The sequence below is a fragment of the Pantherophis guttatus genome, chromosome 1, assembly GCF_059756535.1.
Source record: "Pantherophis guttatus breed Tessera chromosome 1, ASM5975653v1, whole genome shotgun sequence".
Classification (NCBI taxonomy): domain Eukaryota; kingdom Metazoa; phylum Chordata; class Lepidosauria; order Squamata; family Colubridae; genus Pantherophis; species Pantherophis guttatus.
This window is the reverse complement of record NC_142063.1, coordinates 262,855,313-262,873,104: the sequence shown is the minus strand read 5'-3', so window position 1 is coordinate 262,873,104 and position 17,792 is coordinate 262,855,313. Positions and strand designations below refer to the sequence as shown.

The window sequence follows — 17,792 nt, the reverse complement described above, 5'->3', positions numbered from 1 at the left end:
GCAAATTTACCTGCTTGCTAAAATTGATTTCTGATTGTAAAATCAATACTCATGGAGTTTTCATAATCATTCACGGACACGTAGAGAGGCAAAAATTTGAGTTGATTTGAATTGCACACGTCCCCAACTGAGGGTTCAGTATTTGTGAATTCAATGTATACAACTTCATAGAATGTAACTACCATAAACAATGAGAACTGACTGTATTTTACTAAGTTTATTTGACTTATTTTACACCTGACTTTATGGAGGCAAATATTATCTCTGAAGAACTGTGCTGTAAGGAAATTGAAAACTGGGTTATTCTGGGACCCCTGTGATATCCCATTTGGGAGAACATCATCTTCTAAAATGTCTCTTTCCTTGGGAGTTTACATTAATTCTTTTTCCTTTGGAAATCCACAGAAATTCTGGTTGAGTTGTCTGGACTTTGACCCAACTAGTGTTAATAAGATTTCCGAAGGGATACATGCAGAAATGTGTTAGTAGAGGTGGAATTTACATTAATGGGACAGAATTAAAAAGAAAAAAGCCCTGAAGTAAAGTGGCAGAAAGAATGTCAACTGACAGAGAGTGAAAGCAAAATCCATTAAAGTACAAGAAAAATGAAGGAGATGTGGAATAAGAAAAGCGTAAGGAAAGAGCTGCAGAATTGGCCACATGTGGACCTGTATAATGTGATAGTACAAATGGAAGCAAGGAAAAAGTGACAATAAATTACATTTAAGGAAAAAGTATATCAGAATGTAAGGAATTTTGTAAGGAATGTATGGAATGTACTGAAAATATAAGGAAGTGTATATCAGAAAAAAAGAGAGGGAACAATACCTTAGCAGTTAAGCTAAGCTTGTCAGATGACAAACTGACAGCCTGGGTTCGAGACCCAAGTGCCACATGACAGAGCAAGCTCCTGTTTTTGACCCAGGTCCTGTCCACCTAGCAGTTCAAAACGGGTGGGTTCTACTTACCTCCGCTACTGGTTCGCAACAGGAGTGTGTGCATGCGCAGAAGGTTCTGCACATGCGCAGATCGTTTATGATGATGTCCGGGCGGGTGGGCGGAGCCTCCTACCACCGTTACTACTGGTTCGCAAGAACCAGATCAAACCGGGAGCAACCCATCACTGGTTCAAAAGTATGCAAATGCGAATAGATAAATAGGTACCACTTTGGCAGGAAGATAACAACGTTCCATGTTTCACCACACGCTCTGCGCTGCAATGTGGTGTCATGTTGGCCACATGACCAAGGAAATTTTTTTGGACAATGCTGCCTCCCTCAGCTAAGAAACGGAGGTAAGCATTACCGCCTAGGAAGTCGGACATGACTGAATACCTTTACCTAAAGGGAAAACCTGTACCTTTTATATACAGTTGTGTTATATCCTTGACTTATATTCTTCTGACTTCGAGCCCACCTACCACCACCATGTGAGAACTTACATTCTTTTTCTATTATAGATTTTGGCTATGTTGGTTGAGCTTTTTGATCATATCTTTCTCTCTTGATATATTCATGTCTGTTTTTCTCTCCTATATGAGCTACACAGTGTTCAGAGAACCCTGTTTTAATCTGCTTTGCAATAAAGCCAGTGGCTCTTTTTTGATATACCAGCTTGATCATCTTTCTTACACTTCAGCTATGACTATACGAGCAATCCTTAGGCACTAAAAAGAGTGCTATTTGCAAAGATTGATCTGTAAGGAAGACTTTTTTGACTTCTTTGTTCTTTAACATGTTGCTGTGCAAGCAAATGGCATAGAAGAATTTTTGAACATTAGTGGAATAACAATGAAGACTTTAAAAACCAATCTCAAATGTAATGTAACTTTTGAGAGAAACCATTATTTTGCTTTCGAATGTTTGCCACATTTACTTTTATTTTGATCTTTTTAGACATAGAAATAGTTCTTTGTATAAGACATCCAGTCTGATATTGGATATTTTATTTCAGAAATGAAATACAGATTTTTTAAAAAGACAAGGTGGTGCACTAGGTAGATTTTAGTTTGCAGATTAATTTAATAGAAAGCCAGTTCAATAGCTGAAATAGCTGAAACTTAAAATATTTATTTTTACCATAAATATTTACAGAAAGTAAATATTTTGTGGTAAGCCACTTGTTAAGGAATTGTGTGACACAAGCTGCATATGCATCTACACAACAGACAAGAGAAAAAAACCAATGAGAGTTTATAATATGTTTAGGGATGGGCATATAATGGCAAGAAAGGAGAACACATCTATTTAATTTATATTCATTTGATAAACATTTCAGAAAGATGCAACAATAATGTTTAAGCTCAAAGTTTGAATTACTTGCCCATAATTGTTGTATGCTACCCGGACTTACATTTTTTCATAGATAGATAGATAGATAGATAGATAGATAGATAGATAGATAGATAGATATTATAAATTTAAGAGTATATGTTAGACAGTGATGTCAGTGATACGTTCATGAACAGCTTGGTACTATACAGAATACCCTAATTACAAGAAGATGTGCAAAATCACTCTGCTTATATGTTTCCAAGTTGCAGTAAGAGGATCATACATTTGAAATCAAGCAAGCTTTGGTCAAAATAGTTTCCCAAATCTCTAGGAAACTGAAATAGCTTTAATGGCTTCCATGACAGAATTTAGAGGTATGTTTCTTCTCGATCTGTAAATGTAAAGCAAAATCTCTATTTGAGCAGAGGGGAAATTAGAAAACTTTTTCTGATCTCAATACAATCTTTCACAGCCAAGCCGAGGCATGATACTTGAAAAGGAGGAGAGCTTTGTGCTACCAAGCTACAAGAGTCTGTAGAAAACAGAGCACGCACAAAATTCAGCTACATGATTATTGACCTTTTGAGGCTGCTTGGAGATCTTAAGAATGGACAAGGGAATGACTTACTGCCCAGGATATATATCATTCCCCCTTTAAAAAATCCCCTAACAGCAAAAATGAACAAAAAAAATTACCACATCATTGAAAAGTTTCCTGTGTTCTTTCAGCTGGCAGGAGAATAAATTATTGGCCCAATCCAGGGAAAATTGCTCATCTCTGAGGTGAAACAAAGGGATCACTAAATTTTGGAGTTTGAAAGGGAACCTCAAGGTAGATCTTAGCTACATGACTGATTTAAAGTCATCTACCTAAGCATTCTAATACAGGTGGTCTTTGTTTAAATACCACTCCTTTAGTGACCATTTAAAGTTATGTTGGTACTGAATGAGTAGTGCTTATGACCAGTCCTTAAAGTTCCTGCCATTCCAGTATCCCCACAGCCTGGGCACTGGGCAATTAAGCTTGCACTTAGCAACGGTTGCAGTGTCTCATGGTCACATGATTGCCATTTGCCAGCTTCCCACAAGCAAAATCAATGTGGAATCTGGCATGGAAGGTTGCAAATTGTTCCTGTCACTTGCATCCTACCCACCTGGCAACAGCCACCACTGGCCCTGCCATGCTCAGGCCACACCTCACATTGTACCTTAACTGCCTGCTGGCCTGCTTGCAAGCACTGGGGTTTGTATAACAATCACAATTTTCACTTATTGATGGCAACAAGGATTGCCGTTACTAAGCAATGGAATTGTATGATGTTGTACTTTACTATCGCATTGTATAGTGACAGAAATTCCAGCCCCAATTACCATTGATAAACAAGGACCAGCTATAAATATAATTCCAAAGTTGAGTAACTGAGAGTTCTTAGAATGGGGGAACACACATCTCTCTCTTGACTGGAAAGTCTTTTTATACATAATTGGTTGGGATGGAGTTTCAAAGGCCAGGAGGAAACCGTTAGTTTCTCCTTCCCCACTTTTGCTCCATGTAGTTGGAAACTATAAGAACTGAATCGCGAATTTTCCCTCCCTGAAAAACCTCTCAGCAGGGTTGGAGATTTCTCTTGAAATGTGGAACGTGGCACAAGACGCTATTGGGGAGAAGGCAGAGTGTCATACACTTTATCCAAATCCATAATTGTGAATAAAGTTAGATTAAATATTATCTTGATGGTATCTTTTAATAAATAAAATAGCAATAGCACTTAGACTTATATACCACTTTACAGTGCTTTACAGCCCTCTCTAAGCGGTTTACAGAGTCAGCATATTGCCCCCAACAATCTGGGTCCTCATTTTACCGACCTTGGAAGGATAGAAGGCTGAGTCAACCTTGAGCCAGTGAGAATTGAACTGCCAAACTGCTGGCAGCCAGTGATCAGCAGAAGTAGCCTGCAGTACTGCATTCTAACCAATGCGCCACCACGGGTCTTATGCTCACATTTGTTGAAACTGAAAAGCTAAAGCTGTTAAGAGAAATGTGTTTGTCAACTGCTTTGAGCCTGCTTTGTTTAACTGTTGCTTTATTCTATTATGATTTCATTTATTATTTAGCTGTGGGAGAAGGACTGGCAGAACCTGGTGGCGGATTTAAAAGAGGGATCATCTTAGAATCCCTACGTAGCCACAAGCAAACTAAGTCCAACCACCCTAGAATTCCGTTGATTCTTATCTAACTCCAAGCAGAAGCTAACCATTAGTTGAGAATATTCCTGTACATAGGCATGAGTAGCAATAAATTGGATATTCACATGTGGACCTGATCCTTTGCGTATGATACGTTTAAGGGAGAGTAGATTATTGATTTTATTGATTTTTGAGGGTTGTATTTTTTTTTAAAAAAAACAAAACCTTGTGAATGGAAGTAAGAAATGTGTAAATTAAAGAATAGCCAGAGGTTCTGAAACATCTATTATACACATTTATAAGAGCGCATGTTCACTATGTTTAAAGGGGCAGAATCCATAATCAATTATCATTGATTGATCCCATTAAATTTTATTTTCATGTCTTCTGAAACAAGATGTAGGAATGGGTATGTTGAATAATTGGATCTATAGCTTGTGTCTAACAACAGCAAGTTTATTATTTATTTACAGTAATCAAGTTCGCCCCTCCTGTTCAACATTTATGTGAAGCCGCTGGGCGAGATCATCCGTGGCTTTGCGGTGAGATACCATCAGTACGCTGATGATACTCAGCTGTACATCTCCACCCCAGGCCACCCCAATGATGCCCTTGAAGTGATGTCCCAGTGCCTGAAGGCTGTACGGATCTGGATGGGGAGGAACAGGCTCAAGCTCAACCCTTCCAAGACTGAGTGGCTGTGGTTCCCGGCATCCCGATATGGTCAGTTGACTCCATCACTGACTATTGGGGGCGAGTCTTTGGCCCCCACAGAGAGGGCTCGCAGTCTGGGAGTCCTCCTGGATACGCAGCTGTCCTTGGAGGAACATCTGACGGCTGTAACCAGGGGGACCTTTTATCAGGTTCGCCTGATCCGCCAGTTGCGGCCCTTTCTTGATCGGGATTCCTTGTGCACAGTCACTCATGCCCTCGTAACCTCTCGCCTTGATTACTGCAATGCTCTCTACATGGGGCTCCCCTTGAAGAGCACCCGGAGGCTCCAACTGGTCCAGAACGCAGCAGCGCGGGTAGTGACAGGAGCAGCGTGGCGCTCCCATGTAACACCGCTCCTGCGTGAACTGCACTGGCTCCCGGTGGTCTTCCGGGTGCGCTTCAAGGTGTTGGTTATCACCTTTAAAGCGCTCCATGGCATAGGGCCTAGCTATCTTCGAGACCGCCTACTGCCACCGACGACCTCCCACCGACCCGTGCGCTCCCACAGAGAGGGCCTCCTCGGGGTGCCATCAGCCAAACAATGCAGGCTGGTGACCCCCAGGGGGAGGGCCTTCTCTGTGGGGGCACCCACCCTCTGGAATCAGTTGCCCCCTGAGATAAGGAGAATCCATGACCTCAGTGCCTTCCGACGTGCCCTTAAAACTTTCTTTTTTCAACAAGCCGGGCTGGCTTAATTTCTTTTTAAGGGTTTTTTAATTGTTTTGTTTTGTTTATCGTTTTAATTAATGGGGCCAAATCTATATATATTTTTTAAATGTGTTTTAATATTTGTATTTGATGTTTTTATTTGGCTGTTCACCGCCCTGAGTCCTCAGGGAGAAGGGCGGTATACAAATTCAAAAATAAAATAAAAATAAAGTATACTTTTTGTCACTTAGAATAGTTACAGGGTTGGTAAATGAATGAATGAGTGAATGAATCAGAGAAGCAACTCTAATTGACTTTAGTTTTAGTAGCAATTGTCATTTTCTTGCTTGAGAGTAGCTAACTTTTCCTTCATTAACGTTTAGATTTTACATTTATCGTTCCCTTAGTTATAGTTCGTCTTATTACAGTGTACTTAAGCTATTCCCTATAAAAAGCCAGATGCTTAAATTTGTGCAAAATGTAGGAATAGGTATACAGATCACATAATGGTAATACTGAAAGATCTGTACAGATCATCAGTGGCTGAACAGGTGCAATTCTAGATGTTGGTAATAACATTTAAAATCTTAAAATAGCTTAAGGCCTCACAGTCTGAGGGACTGCCTCTTCTGTTGATAACCTATCTGACAATTGTGATCTCCAAGGCAAACTCTTCTGAAGAGTTTCTGCTCGCAATATCAAAAACTTAAGCTATAAACTGAACACCCTAGAGATTTATAGTTGTCCCCATTGCTCACTGTTAATTGTAAAAATGTATCTTTTTGTTTAGCTTTTTATTACCATGTTAGGTTTAATGTTAATTTAGCTAATGTTTTTAGAAATTTTGTTAGCAACCTTGAGTCATTACTTAAGTAATGTAAGGAGCTCTGGTGGCTCAGCAGACTAAAGCACTGTTATTAACACCCACTTACATCTGCTGCCTGCAATTACTGCAAGTTCAAATCTCACCAGGCTCAAGGTTGACTCAGCCTTCCATCCTTTCTAAGGTAGGTAAAATGAGGACCCAGATTATGGGCGCAATAAGCTGACTTTGTATAAATATACAAAAGTATGAAGGCTATTGCTTAACGCATTGTAAGTCGCCCTGAGTCTCCGGAGAAGGGCGGCATATAAATAATAATTTTAAAAAAAAGTAGAAAGTCAAGGTATATATTGAATAGATATTCTTAATATTGAAATGTACTGTATGTATTTATGTTTATTTAGTTATTTTTATATGGTTTATACCCCATCTTTCCTCCAAGAGCTCAAGACAAGGTACATATTACCCCCTCTTCAAAATTTTCCCCACAACGAACCAGCATTCAGTATTATGATATGAATAACAGATTGACCCTACATCACCTAATCAGGATCCATGTTGGAGACAGGATTTGAACCTATGTCCAGTCTCCGCCTATGTTCAATTCAATATCTAAAGCATTATATCTGGGAAAGGAAAAATTGAAATCTGTGTAGGAAATGGTAGCCTGTCCACCAGCTTCTGAAGAACCCTAGAATAACAGAACAACCACAGTGTTTAGTACTATGTTGATGCTCTCCAGGAATCTTGACCAACAATGACAAAACCCTCCAAACTATAGATTAGATTACAGTTCCAAAAGATTTATGGAAAAGCATGTTGAAAGATTTTTAAAAAGGAGAGCTTAATGAGCTCAGGCTTAATTCCTAAGTGAACATTGGGTGAGAGATATATTCTGCAGCAAAAGAGATTATTACTGTATCATAAATGTTTCATTTGAATTTATATTCTGTTAATGGTCCTAGATATCCTTTGGGAATCATAAAAAATGTAAAGGTTATATTGGATTTTGATATGATTCCAGTCTCTTTAATCTTTATCTGTCTTTGGGTTTGTAGGGCTAATTTTTTTGTACAGAATTGTGGTACAGCCTATTTTAATTGATTTTGATATTACATACGCACAAATCTAGTGCGTATAGTCAAGGCTATGGTTTTCCCAGTTGCAATGTATGGCTGTGAAAGTTGGATGATAAGAAAGGCTGAGCACCAAAGAATTGAGGCCTTTGAACTATGGTGCTGAAGAAGACTCCTGCGAGTCCCTTGGACTGCAAGGTGATCAAACCGCTCAGTCCTAGAGGAGATCAACCCTGACTGCTCTTTAGAAGGCCAGATCCTGAAGATGAAACTCAAATACTTTGGCCATCTAATGAGAAGGAAGGACTCACTGGTGAAGAGCCTAATGCTGGGAACGATTGAGGGCAAAAGGAGAAGGGGACGGCTAAGAATGAGGTGGCTGGATGAAGTCACTGAAGCAGTAGGCGTGAGTTTAAATGGACTCCAGAGGATGGTAGAGGACATGAAGGCCCGGAGGAAAGCTGTCCATGGGGTTACAATGGGTCGGACACGACTTTGCAACTAACAACAACACAAAAATCTACCTTTCTGATATAATTAGTCATTTTTGCTAGATTGCATCTTATTTTTACTGAATCTCAGCCTGGAAGTTATACAATATGATTTGTTAGATTTCTGAATTTAAAAACAATAGCTTCAAAAATAAACTGTTCCAAATCATAGCATGCACCATTTTTCATACAGCAGATGGCATAAGAAAGCAAGCAATGAGAAAATTATGCCTGTTTACTATGTTAAAAATTCTGGGACTGAGTTAGTACCTAATAGTTACCAGAATTCAAGTTACTTTAATTCTGAACATAATTTACCAGTTATCTGCTCTAAATAGTACTTCTGGCAATGGTTTTAGAATAAGAAAAATAACAATATTAAAAATGAGATAAAACATTGGTATTGGTTTCTAAAACATGTATAGTGAATAAGTTATTTAGAATGCAATTTTTAGCTTATAAACAAAAAATTATAGTTAAAAGAGATTTTGTTTTGTATCTTCTAATGAATGTTAGATGTTTATATACAAATATCTATGATTATCATTAAGTCTTAAACAATCTTAATCTCGTCTGTTGTGTGCAAACCTGAAAAAAATGGCCTGCCATATACTTTTCAAAAACCCTCATAGGATGCGAGGGTTTTTTGCAAGGGGTGGGAAAATCCTGTTTTTCAAATATAATCTAATTAATGATTTCTGCTGAATTGTGGTATGTGTGTTTTCTTTTTGTTTTAGGTAATGGACCCCATCATGATCGAACCAGCATTTATAACCCATGCAATTTAGTTGATGGAGTTTACTGCCTCCCAATAGGACACTGGATTGAGGTTTCTGGGCATACAGATGAAATGAAACATACAACTGATTTCTATTTTAATATTGCTGGACATCAAGCTATTCACTGCTCCAGGTAACAAAGAAACAAAAATGTGCTGCAGGGTGAATTAGATTTTAACAGGTGTGCCTTAGGTGGAGACTTACATAAAAATGTGCTGAACATGTGTAGTTTCCAGCATTTCCTGCCAGAGAGCGGTTCATAATATTGATATAAATCATTCTGCAATTTATATTCCAACTTTTCTTTCATATTGGAGGAATGAAAAAAGAAAACTTCAGATCTCTTTCTGATTGTCGTTTGGTTCACTTGTGTCATCCCTCTCTGGAGGGATATAGGACCCATTCAGTCAGCCCACCCCTGGTGATCCACAGAACGAAAGAGTTTCCAGAGAAAGCTTGAGGTTTTCCTCAAGTATTGGTGGAAAGTTCAACCAAGGCCTTAGTTACTGCCTGAAATGGGCAGGTGGCTGGGGTCTTGCATTGCCTCTCCAAGTGTGCTAATCCTAGGAAGCACCTTGGTTTACTGGTGAGTTCTAGGAGGTAGAATGCCAGAAGAAATGCTTGGGTAAAGGTTCAGAGTGAGTTTGACTGAGCATAGGTAATTTGAAATCTGACTGGGCAGGTCCAGCTGAGATGCCTGGGATCAGATCTTGCGGTGTAATCCCGGATGAGGTTGAACCAGTGACTCCTGAGGAAGTGGACACAGTTATCAGTCTGGCCATCTATGTATTGGATCAACCACCCTTCTGGATTGTGAAAGTGGCTAAGGAAGTAACCTGGGTTTGGGTTGATACTATGGTGTCAATCTCTTTGGGCAGTACTGCTGCTTTAAAGGAGGTTATGGTGTGCCCCCTCCTCAAAAGGTCATTCCTGGATGCAACACTGTTAAGTACCTGTAGTCCTGTCTCCAACCTTTTCCTTTTAGAGAAAGCTGTTCAAAAGATGGTAGGTCTGCAGTTGATGGTATTCTGGGATAGGGGTTGGGGATAGGGGGCACTTTTGGGGGTAGCATACATTGATCTTTGGTAGTTCTGTTCCTTCCTCTGGAACTGGTTTCAATCAGTATTTGTTTTGGAGGAAGAGGTTGTATTCTAGGCCCTTCCATTTTGGGGTGCTGCAGGGCTCAACTGTGTCCGCATTTGGTATCCACAGTATGTTGATGATACACAGTTATATTTTTCAACCCCTGGCCAGCCAGGGGAAGCTGTTGAGATAGTATCCCAGGGCCTGAAAACTACGGTATACATGGAAGTTTGGATGGGGAGGGTCTGTCTCTGACTCAGCCTACCAAGACTGAGTAGCTGTGGTAGTTGGGGCCATCTAGATATGGAAATACTCAACCTTTGGTCTTGATTGGGATTGCACTTCCCCATTTAAGGGTGGTACACAATCTGGAGTACTCCTAAACTCACAGCTCCTTCTTGATGAGCAGGTGGCAGCTATGGTCAAGAGGACCTTTTGCACAGCTTCATCTTCCTCAGCTGCACTCTTTCCTAGATTAGAAGGCCCTTCATACAGTCAACTACTCTCTAATAATTTCATGACCTGATCGCTGCAATGCATTACATTGGCCCTTGAAGACCACTTGGAAATTTCAACTGCTCCAGAATGCAGTGGCATAGATAGTGATGGACATGTTTTGGTGTGCCTGTGTGACACTTATGCTTCCCAAGCTGTAATGGTTACTAGTAACTTCCAGGTGCAATTCAGAGTATTGGTTATGATTTATTAAGCCTACATGGTATAGGGCCTGATTAAGCGAAGGATCATGTATCTCCTGTGGCATCAGCTGGACAGTTTTATCCAACGAAGTTGGCTCCAAGTTTACCCAAAGATCTCATGTGCGTGTGTTTCAGATCTCAGAGATAAATGTTCTGGTTTACCAATGCTAAAAAAAAAATACAGAACTCCCTTAAGTTGAATCTTGATGACACAGATAGTTTTGGGCAACAAAATGAATGTTGTCACAACTGTTTTATTCAAAGGTGTGTTTTTCAGCTTCCCACTCTTATAGCTCCTGGTGGTCTCCATCCAAGAACTAACCAAGACTGCTTAGTTCTTTTGGAACCAGCCTAGGCCAGGTAGGGGTTACCATCTTCTTTGACTCTCAATGCCATTGGAAAGATTAATAATCGGAAAAAGTCAGTATGGAAAAACTGCCAGTAATTGACATGCTTTTAACAGCACCTGACATTTTGTTGAATGGTTATCTGATTAAAAACCTCAGCAATTACCTTTAATATTGAGCACTGTCTTCTTTATTGGCACCATCAAGCAATCCTCCTTTCTGTATTTCAAAACTAAAATATTTATTGCTTTAGTGAACAAAGTCCTCAGCAGCTTTCTACAAAGATCTGTAAGTAGATGCTGATCTCCGCATTCAGCTTCTTGACTAACAGCAGTAATAGCATTGAATTCTAAAGTGAATTAAGAGAGAGACAAAGATACGAGATAAGAAATGCACTGTCGAGCAGAAAGAACCAAAACAAAAAAGTAGCCACAGGAAAAGGAAAACGAAAAAAAGCAGCAGGTCAGAAAGCCAGGCAGTAATAGATACCAGATTAAAAGAAGCTACAGTGACCCTTGAAAATAACAAAGTTTCCTTCTCAGAAAGTGATCTGTCATGCAGCAGAGGCAGCTTGCTGCCTTGTAACCCTGATGTGACTGAAGCTGGCTAACATGGAACAAATTAGATGGAGTTATGAGAAAAGTACCTGGGTTTGCTCTTTGTATATTGTGAACTGTAGCTTGTGTCTTCTGTCTAGCTATCTAATAAAACAGTAGGAAAAATGTATCTGCAACTAGTCCTCACTTAGTGATTGCCTTGTATAGCAACCATTCACACTTAAGACAGTGATGAAAAAATAACTCTGCAGCTCACCGTCATATTTATGACATTTGCAACAGGGACGGGTTTCAAAACCCATTGCTACCGGTTCGCTCGTGGGCGTGCGCTCGCTTGCGCACGTGTGTGCCGCTTCTGTGCATGTGCAGAAGCATCCGGGTGGGTGGGTGGAGCCTCCCGCCACCACCACTACCAGTTCGCCCGCTCTGGTGCGAACCGGTAGCAGCCCACCACTGATTTTTAAGTCTGTAAAGCAAAAGGAAGCTGAAGTAAAACCATAATAAACACAGTCGCAGTTTCACTTAGCCCTTGTTTTGTTTAATGACCAAGCTTGAGCCCAATTGCAGTTGCTAAACAAGGACTATTTGTACTTATTATGGAAAGGGGGAGAAAAATGCCTTTTTTAGGAAAGTTATTTTAATTTAGAATACCTCAATGTAAGTGTAGATGGCAGCATGTGAATGAAATTCAGTCAGTTTTACCAGAAAATTGTCATCTAGCCCAACATAATCAGGTACCTGCAACTGATGGCAGCAGCAACCAAAAATGTATCTTGTTTTATCCCAAATGCACATGCAGAACTAAGTAATAGCTTTTTGGAGGCAAATCTTGGCAGCATGGGACTACAGGTTGTCCTTGGCTTATGACCAGTCTGTTAGTGACTATTTTAAGTTACAGTGGATTCTGAAACAGGGACTTAAGGCCTGGATTTAAAGTTCAAACATTTGCACGGTCAAGTAACAGGATTTTAGGTGCTTGGCAACTGGCCTCCATTTGCAGCTATTTGCAACATCTTGTGGTCACATGACTGATTTACAACATTTTTCCAGTTTCTGCCAAAAATTACCCTATAATGAACAATGGGTTCATTTAACAACCACTGTGTTTACTTAATGATCACTGCAAAAAAACCAAAAACAACCTAATTGTAAAATCAGGTGCAGTCACGTGGTGACCCACTTTATAACTGTCATAACTTATGACCGAAGTTGAAGCCTCAATTACAGTCGTAAATTGAGGACTACCTGTATAAGTACATCAAATACAGTTCTGAAAATAAATACCAAACTTAATTGAAAATGCCAGTTGAAAGTATGCAGAGGTTTTTAAACTTATTTTTAAACTACCCTATAAAAAGTTTCATGCTTGAAGTGTATTGAGTTCTTCTTATTATTATTATTCGTCTGAATCAAGCCTTTAAAAGGTGAAAATCTCTTCAATGAAAGTTATGGACTATAACCTATCAGAACGATCCATTGTGGGCTGGTAGACAGATTTTTAAAAAAAGCTGAGAAAGAATGGTTGGCCTAAAATTACTCCCTATCTGAGAGAGGACTAAAACCTGGTTTCTTCACTGTTGTTTTGAAATGTGTTATTTTATGCTCAAAACCCAGAGAGTCATAAATGGTATTTTCAGGAGACTGGCTGTTTCACTTTCCAACTGCTTAGGAACTGTCATTTGCTCCTTCAACATAAATTGGGGAATAAGAAGTAATTCCAATTAGAGAGCTGTAACAGCATGCTCAGAATATATCTTCCCTCTGTGTTTTTATGGGATTAACAATATGCTTTGTTTCAAACTTTTTTCCAACACTTGACAACAAACTGAGAAATTATGAACTCATTCTGAGTGTTATTAAAAATTCCATTACCTAGTGATATGCAAGTAAATAAAAGCAGGAAATAACGTAAAAATTAATAGAAGAGCCCTGTATAAAACAGGATTCATATCAGTAAGACTGCTGCCTGTGCACAATGAGCAATTTATCTTTGTATATGACTTTTGTTCCTTTTGAGAAGGTGCAGACTTGAGAAGGTTCAGACTTTTGCCTCAAGGTTGAACCATTTATTAATTCAGAGATGTCAGGATGAAGAAGGCAAACCAAATGCATTATGACAACCCAAGATCCACCTTGTCCAAATAAATTTTAACAACCCAAGACCTGGCTTAACAGATATAATGCTCAAAGACATATATACCTTTCATGTGAAAGTATCAAAGTAAAGGAGGAAAGTATTTTGGATAGCCCATTCAGGCTAAAAAACTGTATCCACCAAAGATACAGGCTTTATTTAATATCTAAGTCCTAGCCAAAAGCTTCAGCTGGTGCATATTCATCGATATTCTATGAGAGTCATTAAAATTTCTGGTTGCCATTAATATCTACACTGAATTATTCATTCAAAAGATAGAGGAGGGGACTAACGTGCTTCGTTATCGTTGCTTTTTGTTCAGTTTGAATTAACTTCAAATGTAACATCTAGTTAAATGTTTAAAGACAAATGTGAAGGCTAAGTGTTTGGAGTGTGTTTTTTTTATTTCAAAATTATAACATGGCAGTATGAAAGGGTAAAGGAACAACTTTTAACTGGAGTTTCGTGAACCGTGTGATAGGAGCAGAAAGCCAATGCAATGCTCTATAGTTAAAATAATCACAGTTATCACAGTTGTTGCAGGTCCTACGTTGGGAACAAAGTTTTGAGGCCCAGTTCTTAATCTTATACAATAAAATTAATTACCATCTCCAATAATCATTGGGATAAAATGTGATGAGTTAGAGAACAAAAATAATTGTGGTCTAACTCATCACATTGTGTAAATATACTTTTTAAAAAAGAGTCTGACTACTGGCCCTAATTAAAATAGGTTCAATAACTTTCTAATAATCTATTATTGTTTCTAACACAGGCAAGTGGGATGCCCCTTTTGAAGTTGGTTGAAAATTAGCTACTGATTTCACTCGTTCAAAACTCAAATGGTTCATAAATATTAGGTCTGAAGACTAAAGAGGGGTTTGTGTGTGCTTCACTTTGATAAAGTCTTTGATGCTGATCAAGGCAGCCAGCCTCCACGCTTTTGAAAAGTGGAGCATCTTACTTTTTCCATGCTGAGGAACTATTTCCCTCCCGCAATTAGTGTCAAAAGTCACTTCACAAAGCAAAGCAGTGGCGTTTCACCCCGATATATCATACAATTAAACACCACGTGCAAATAGATGAGCTGAAATATGCAGCTGTTTTAAGATGCTTATAGATAATTTGCAGATTGACCCAGATGTAAGAATAGAAATTTCTGCAGCTTCAATATTTATGTGTGTATATACATATGTCTATAAGCATACATAAACAGTCTAAACAGTCTCTCTCTCTCTCTCTCTCTCTCTCTCTCTCTCTCTCTCTCTCTCTCTCTCTCTCTCTCTCTCTCTCTCTCTCTCTCTCTCTCTCTCTCTCTGTATCAATCAGAGATATACAGAAAATAACATTGACAAGAAACATGAGTCAGTAATAAATAAGAGTAAAAATTAAGCCAAAATCATTTTGCCTACCATCCTACATACATTTACTTCCCAAGGAGATTGGAAATTCGTAAATAATTGTCTTTGGGGTTTTAATATTCAGAGGTACAAGTTATATAAGGGGCAGATACTAAAAGCGAGGAGCTCTTTTGCCTCACTTTAGTGAGAACCTGGATGGCACCAACTAAAATCATTTATAGCAGAAGTAATGGCAGCAGTTTCTCTCTTGCTTCTGTGCAGACATTCACTCTCTACTCATGGAAGGATGCCAATCTAACTTTGCTTAGAAATTGCAAAAAAAGGGTTCATATTAATCATGCAAGCAAGAGGGAGGGAGTTCACCCTTCCTAAATTGTGCTGATAAACATCTACAGAGGACTCCAGGCTTCCTCAATTCCTTCCCCTCTATCATTTTTATTTGGCTTGTTTCTCTCTTTGTTTTTGTTTTTCCCTTCCAAATTCAGGAATTTCCTTTCCTTTCCCCAGATGGAGTTCCCACCAAGGAGATTCATCATCTAGGAAAGTCAAGGGAGTGTTAGTCCCATATCAGTATGATGAAACAGTAATTGCCAATAATGAACTAGTCTTTAAGGACCAAGCAATCCAGTTGGCCATGGGCAACACTGTCATTAAACATTGAGAAACGTATGTCCTTATGCTTCTCTCCTTGTCAAGATGACTCTTGAACTAAAGGATCAAACTCAACAGCTTTGCAGCAGCCAGCCATATGTAACACATCAATAATGACTTAGTACCGTGATGGCGAACCTATGGCACGTGTGCCACAGGTGGCATGCAGAGACCTCTCTGCAAGCACGCCAGCCATTGCCCTAGCCAAGCTCCATCACGCATGCGTGCGTGCCTCCCACCAGCCAAGTGGTCTTCAGGTCTCTGCTGTGCATACGTGGGGGGTGGGGTGCATGCAGGCATGCGTGTGCACATGCATGGGGTACGGGACGCATGCATGGGGGGTGCAGGAGACTTTCCAGGCCACACCCCATTTTGGGCCTGGAAAGTCTCCTGCACCAACCTGGAAGCCAAAACAGGGCAAGGGGGGGCTGGGCACATGCAAGGGGATGCGCATGCATGCATGGTGGTGGTGGTGGGTGCATGCGCAGGGGTGCTCACATTGCATTTTAGGGATTCAGGCAAGCGTGTGTGCATTCGCATGTGTGCACGCGCGCTTTGGGAACTCGGCACCAAAAGGGTTAACCATCACTGACTTAGCAGATCATTTCAGCAGGACAGCAATTTATATGGCATGAATAAAATCTCCAACTATTGTTAAATATCTCTTCAATATTTGGAGCTAACCAAAGATAGATTTCTTTGCATCTTGGAATCATCCTTCAGTTACATCCCAGAGGTCGCAAAATCCAAGAGCCCAAGGAGATGTGTTCCTTCTCAACTGGAGGGTATTTCCTCTTTATGCATTTCCACTTATTTCACTAACAGAAAATATTGTTAAGGTTGTAGATGGTCCATAAACAGGATTTCTTCGCCTTTAGTGGTGAAGACACTCTTGGCTTTTCTCTCTATTAGTTTGAAATAGTCTAGCTTTTCTCAGCATTTTCTCTCCATCCATGCCAGTCTAGTTCTCAGTAGTTTTATTCATATTGTTATATTCTCAGCACTCACTTCTTGAAGTTCTTTCTTGGAAAATTTTCATAGGGAGTATGCGCTAATACTTAAAGACAGTGTCATTGTCTGCTACAGCAAAGCATATTTCTGTATACCTTAGATTTTTTTCAAAGTTTCTGTTATCAATTAGTCAATTAACTTTTACTGGCTCCTAGTAGGCATTTCTAGGTGTTGGTTGTCACCTTTAAAACTGTACATGGGTCCAGGACTTCTTTTCCCATATATTTTCTGACCATTCCATTAGATCTACCATAGTGAGCATTCAGAGTTGCTTGAAGGGTTCCTTCTCTGACATGGTGCCTCCCCTATGGAAGAGTCTCTTCCTAGAGATGGCCCTGACTCTAGTGATCTTTCAGAAGGCCATAAACATCTGGCTTTTCCTTCAGGCATTGCAGCTTAGATGCTAATTATAGGAGCTCTTTTGTTTGTCATCCAGGGTTTGGAGAGATACTGTAGATAGATGAATAACAGAAGCTATCTTCCTTTCCCTCTTATCACTTGTATGGGCATTATATGTTACTAGCTCTTCAAATATTACCACAGGGCAGATCTATGCAGTATATCTAAGCCTATTGGGATCCATGTTGTACAAGATCAGACTTTAGACACGCAATCAAACTAGTTTTCTACAACTGTTTTACCCTCTAGGTGTGTTAGGATTACAATTATCTGATTTCTCAGCCACCTGGAAATTGTGGTAGATGTAGCCCTAATATTTCTAGACAATCAGGAAAAGTAGTAATAATGAGCCTGACAATCATGAAGTGTTTTGTGAAATTGAATCAGAACACTTAATGGGCAAGTACAGTGAACTATAAATCTTGTAAGTATAGTGCAGTTTAAGTAGATAACAAAAATAAGAGTCAGTGCTGGATTTAAGAAGAGAATGCACAGGTACCAATAGAAGTGAAATCAGCACTTTAAATTAATGGCCGGTAAAGTAACTTAATTTTGGC

At 39.5% G+C, this 17,792-nt stretch overlaps 1 protein-coding gene across 2 annotated transcripts in view; it reads left to right on the top strand.

The window, feature by feature from the left end:
* EPM2A (EPM2A glucan phosphatase, laforin) overlaps positions 1 to 17,792 on the top strand; it is a 51,404-nt gene that overhangs the window by 14,893 nt on the left and 18,719 nt on the right. For both annotated transcript variants that reach the window (XM_034418960.3, XM_087882842.1), the window contains one exon: positions 8,953 to 9,127. In XM_034418960.3, the coding sequence (XP_034274851.2) occupies positions 8,953 to 9,127 (175 nt within the window). The remainder of the gene's footprint in view (positions 1 to 8,952; positions 9,128 to 17,792) is intronic.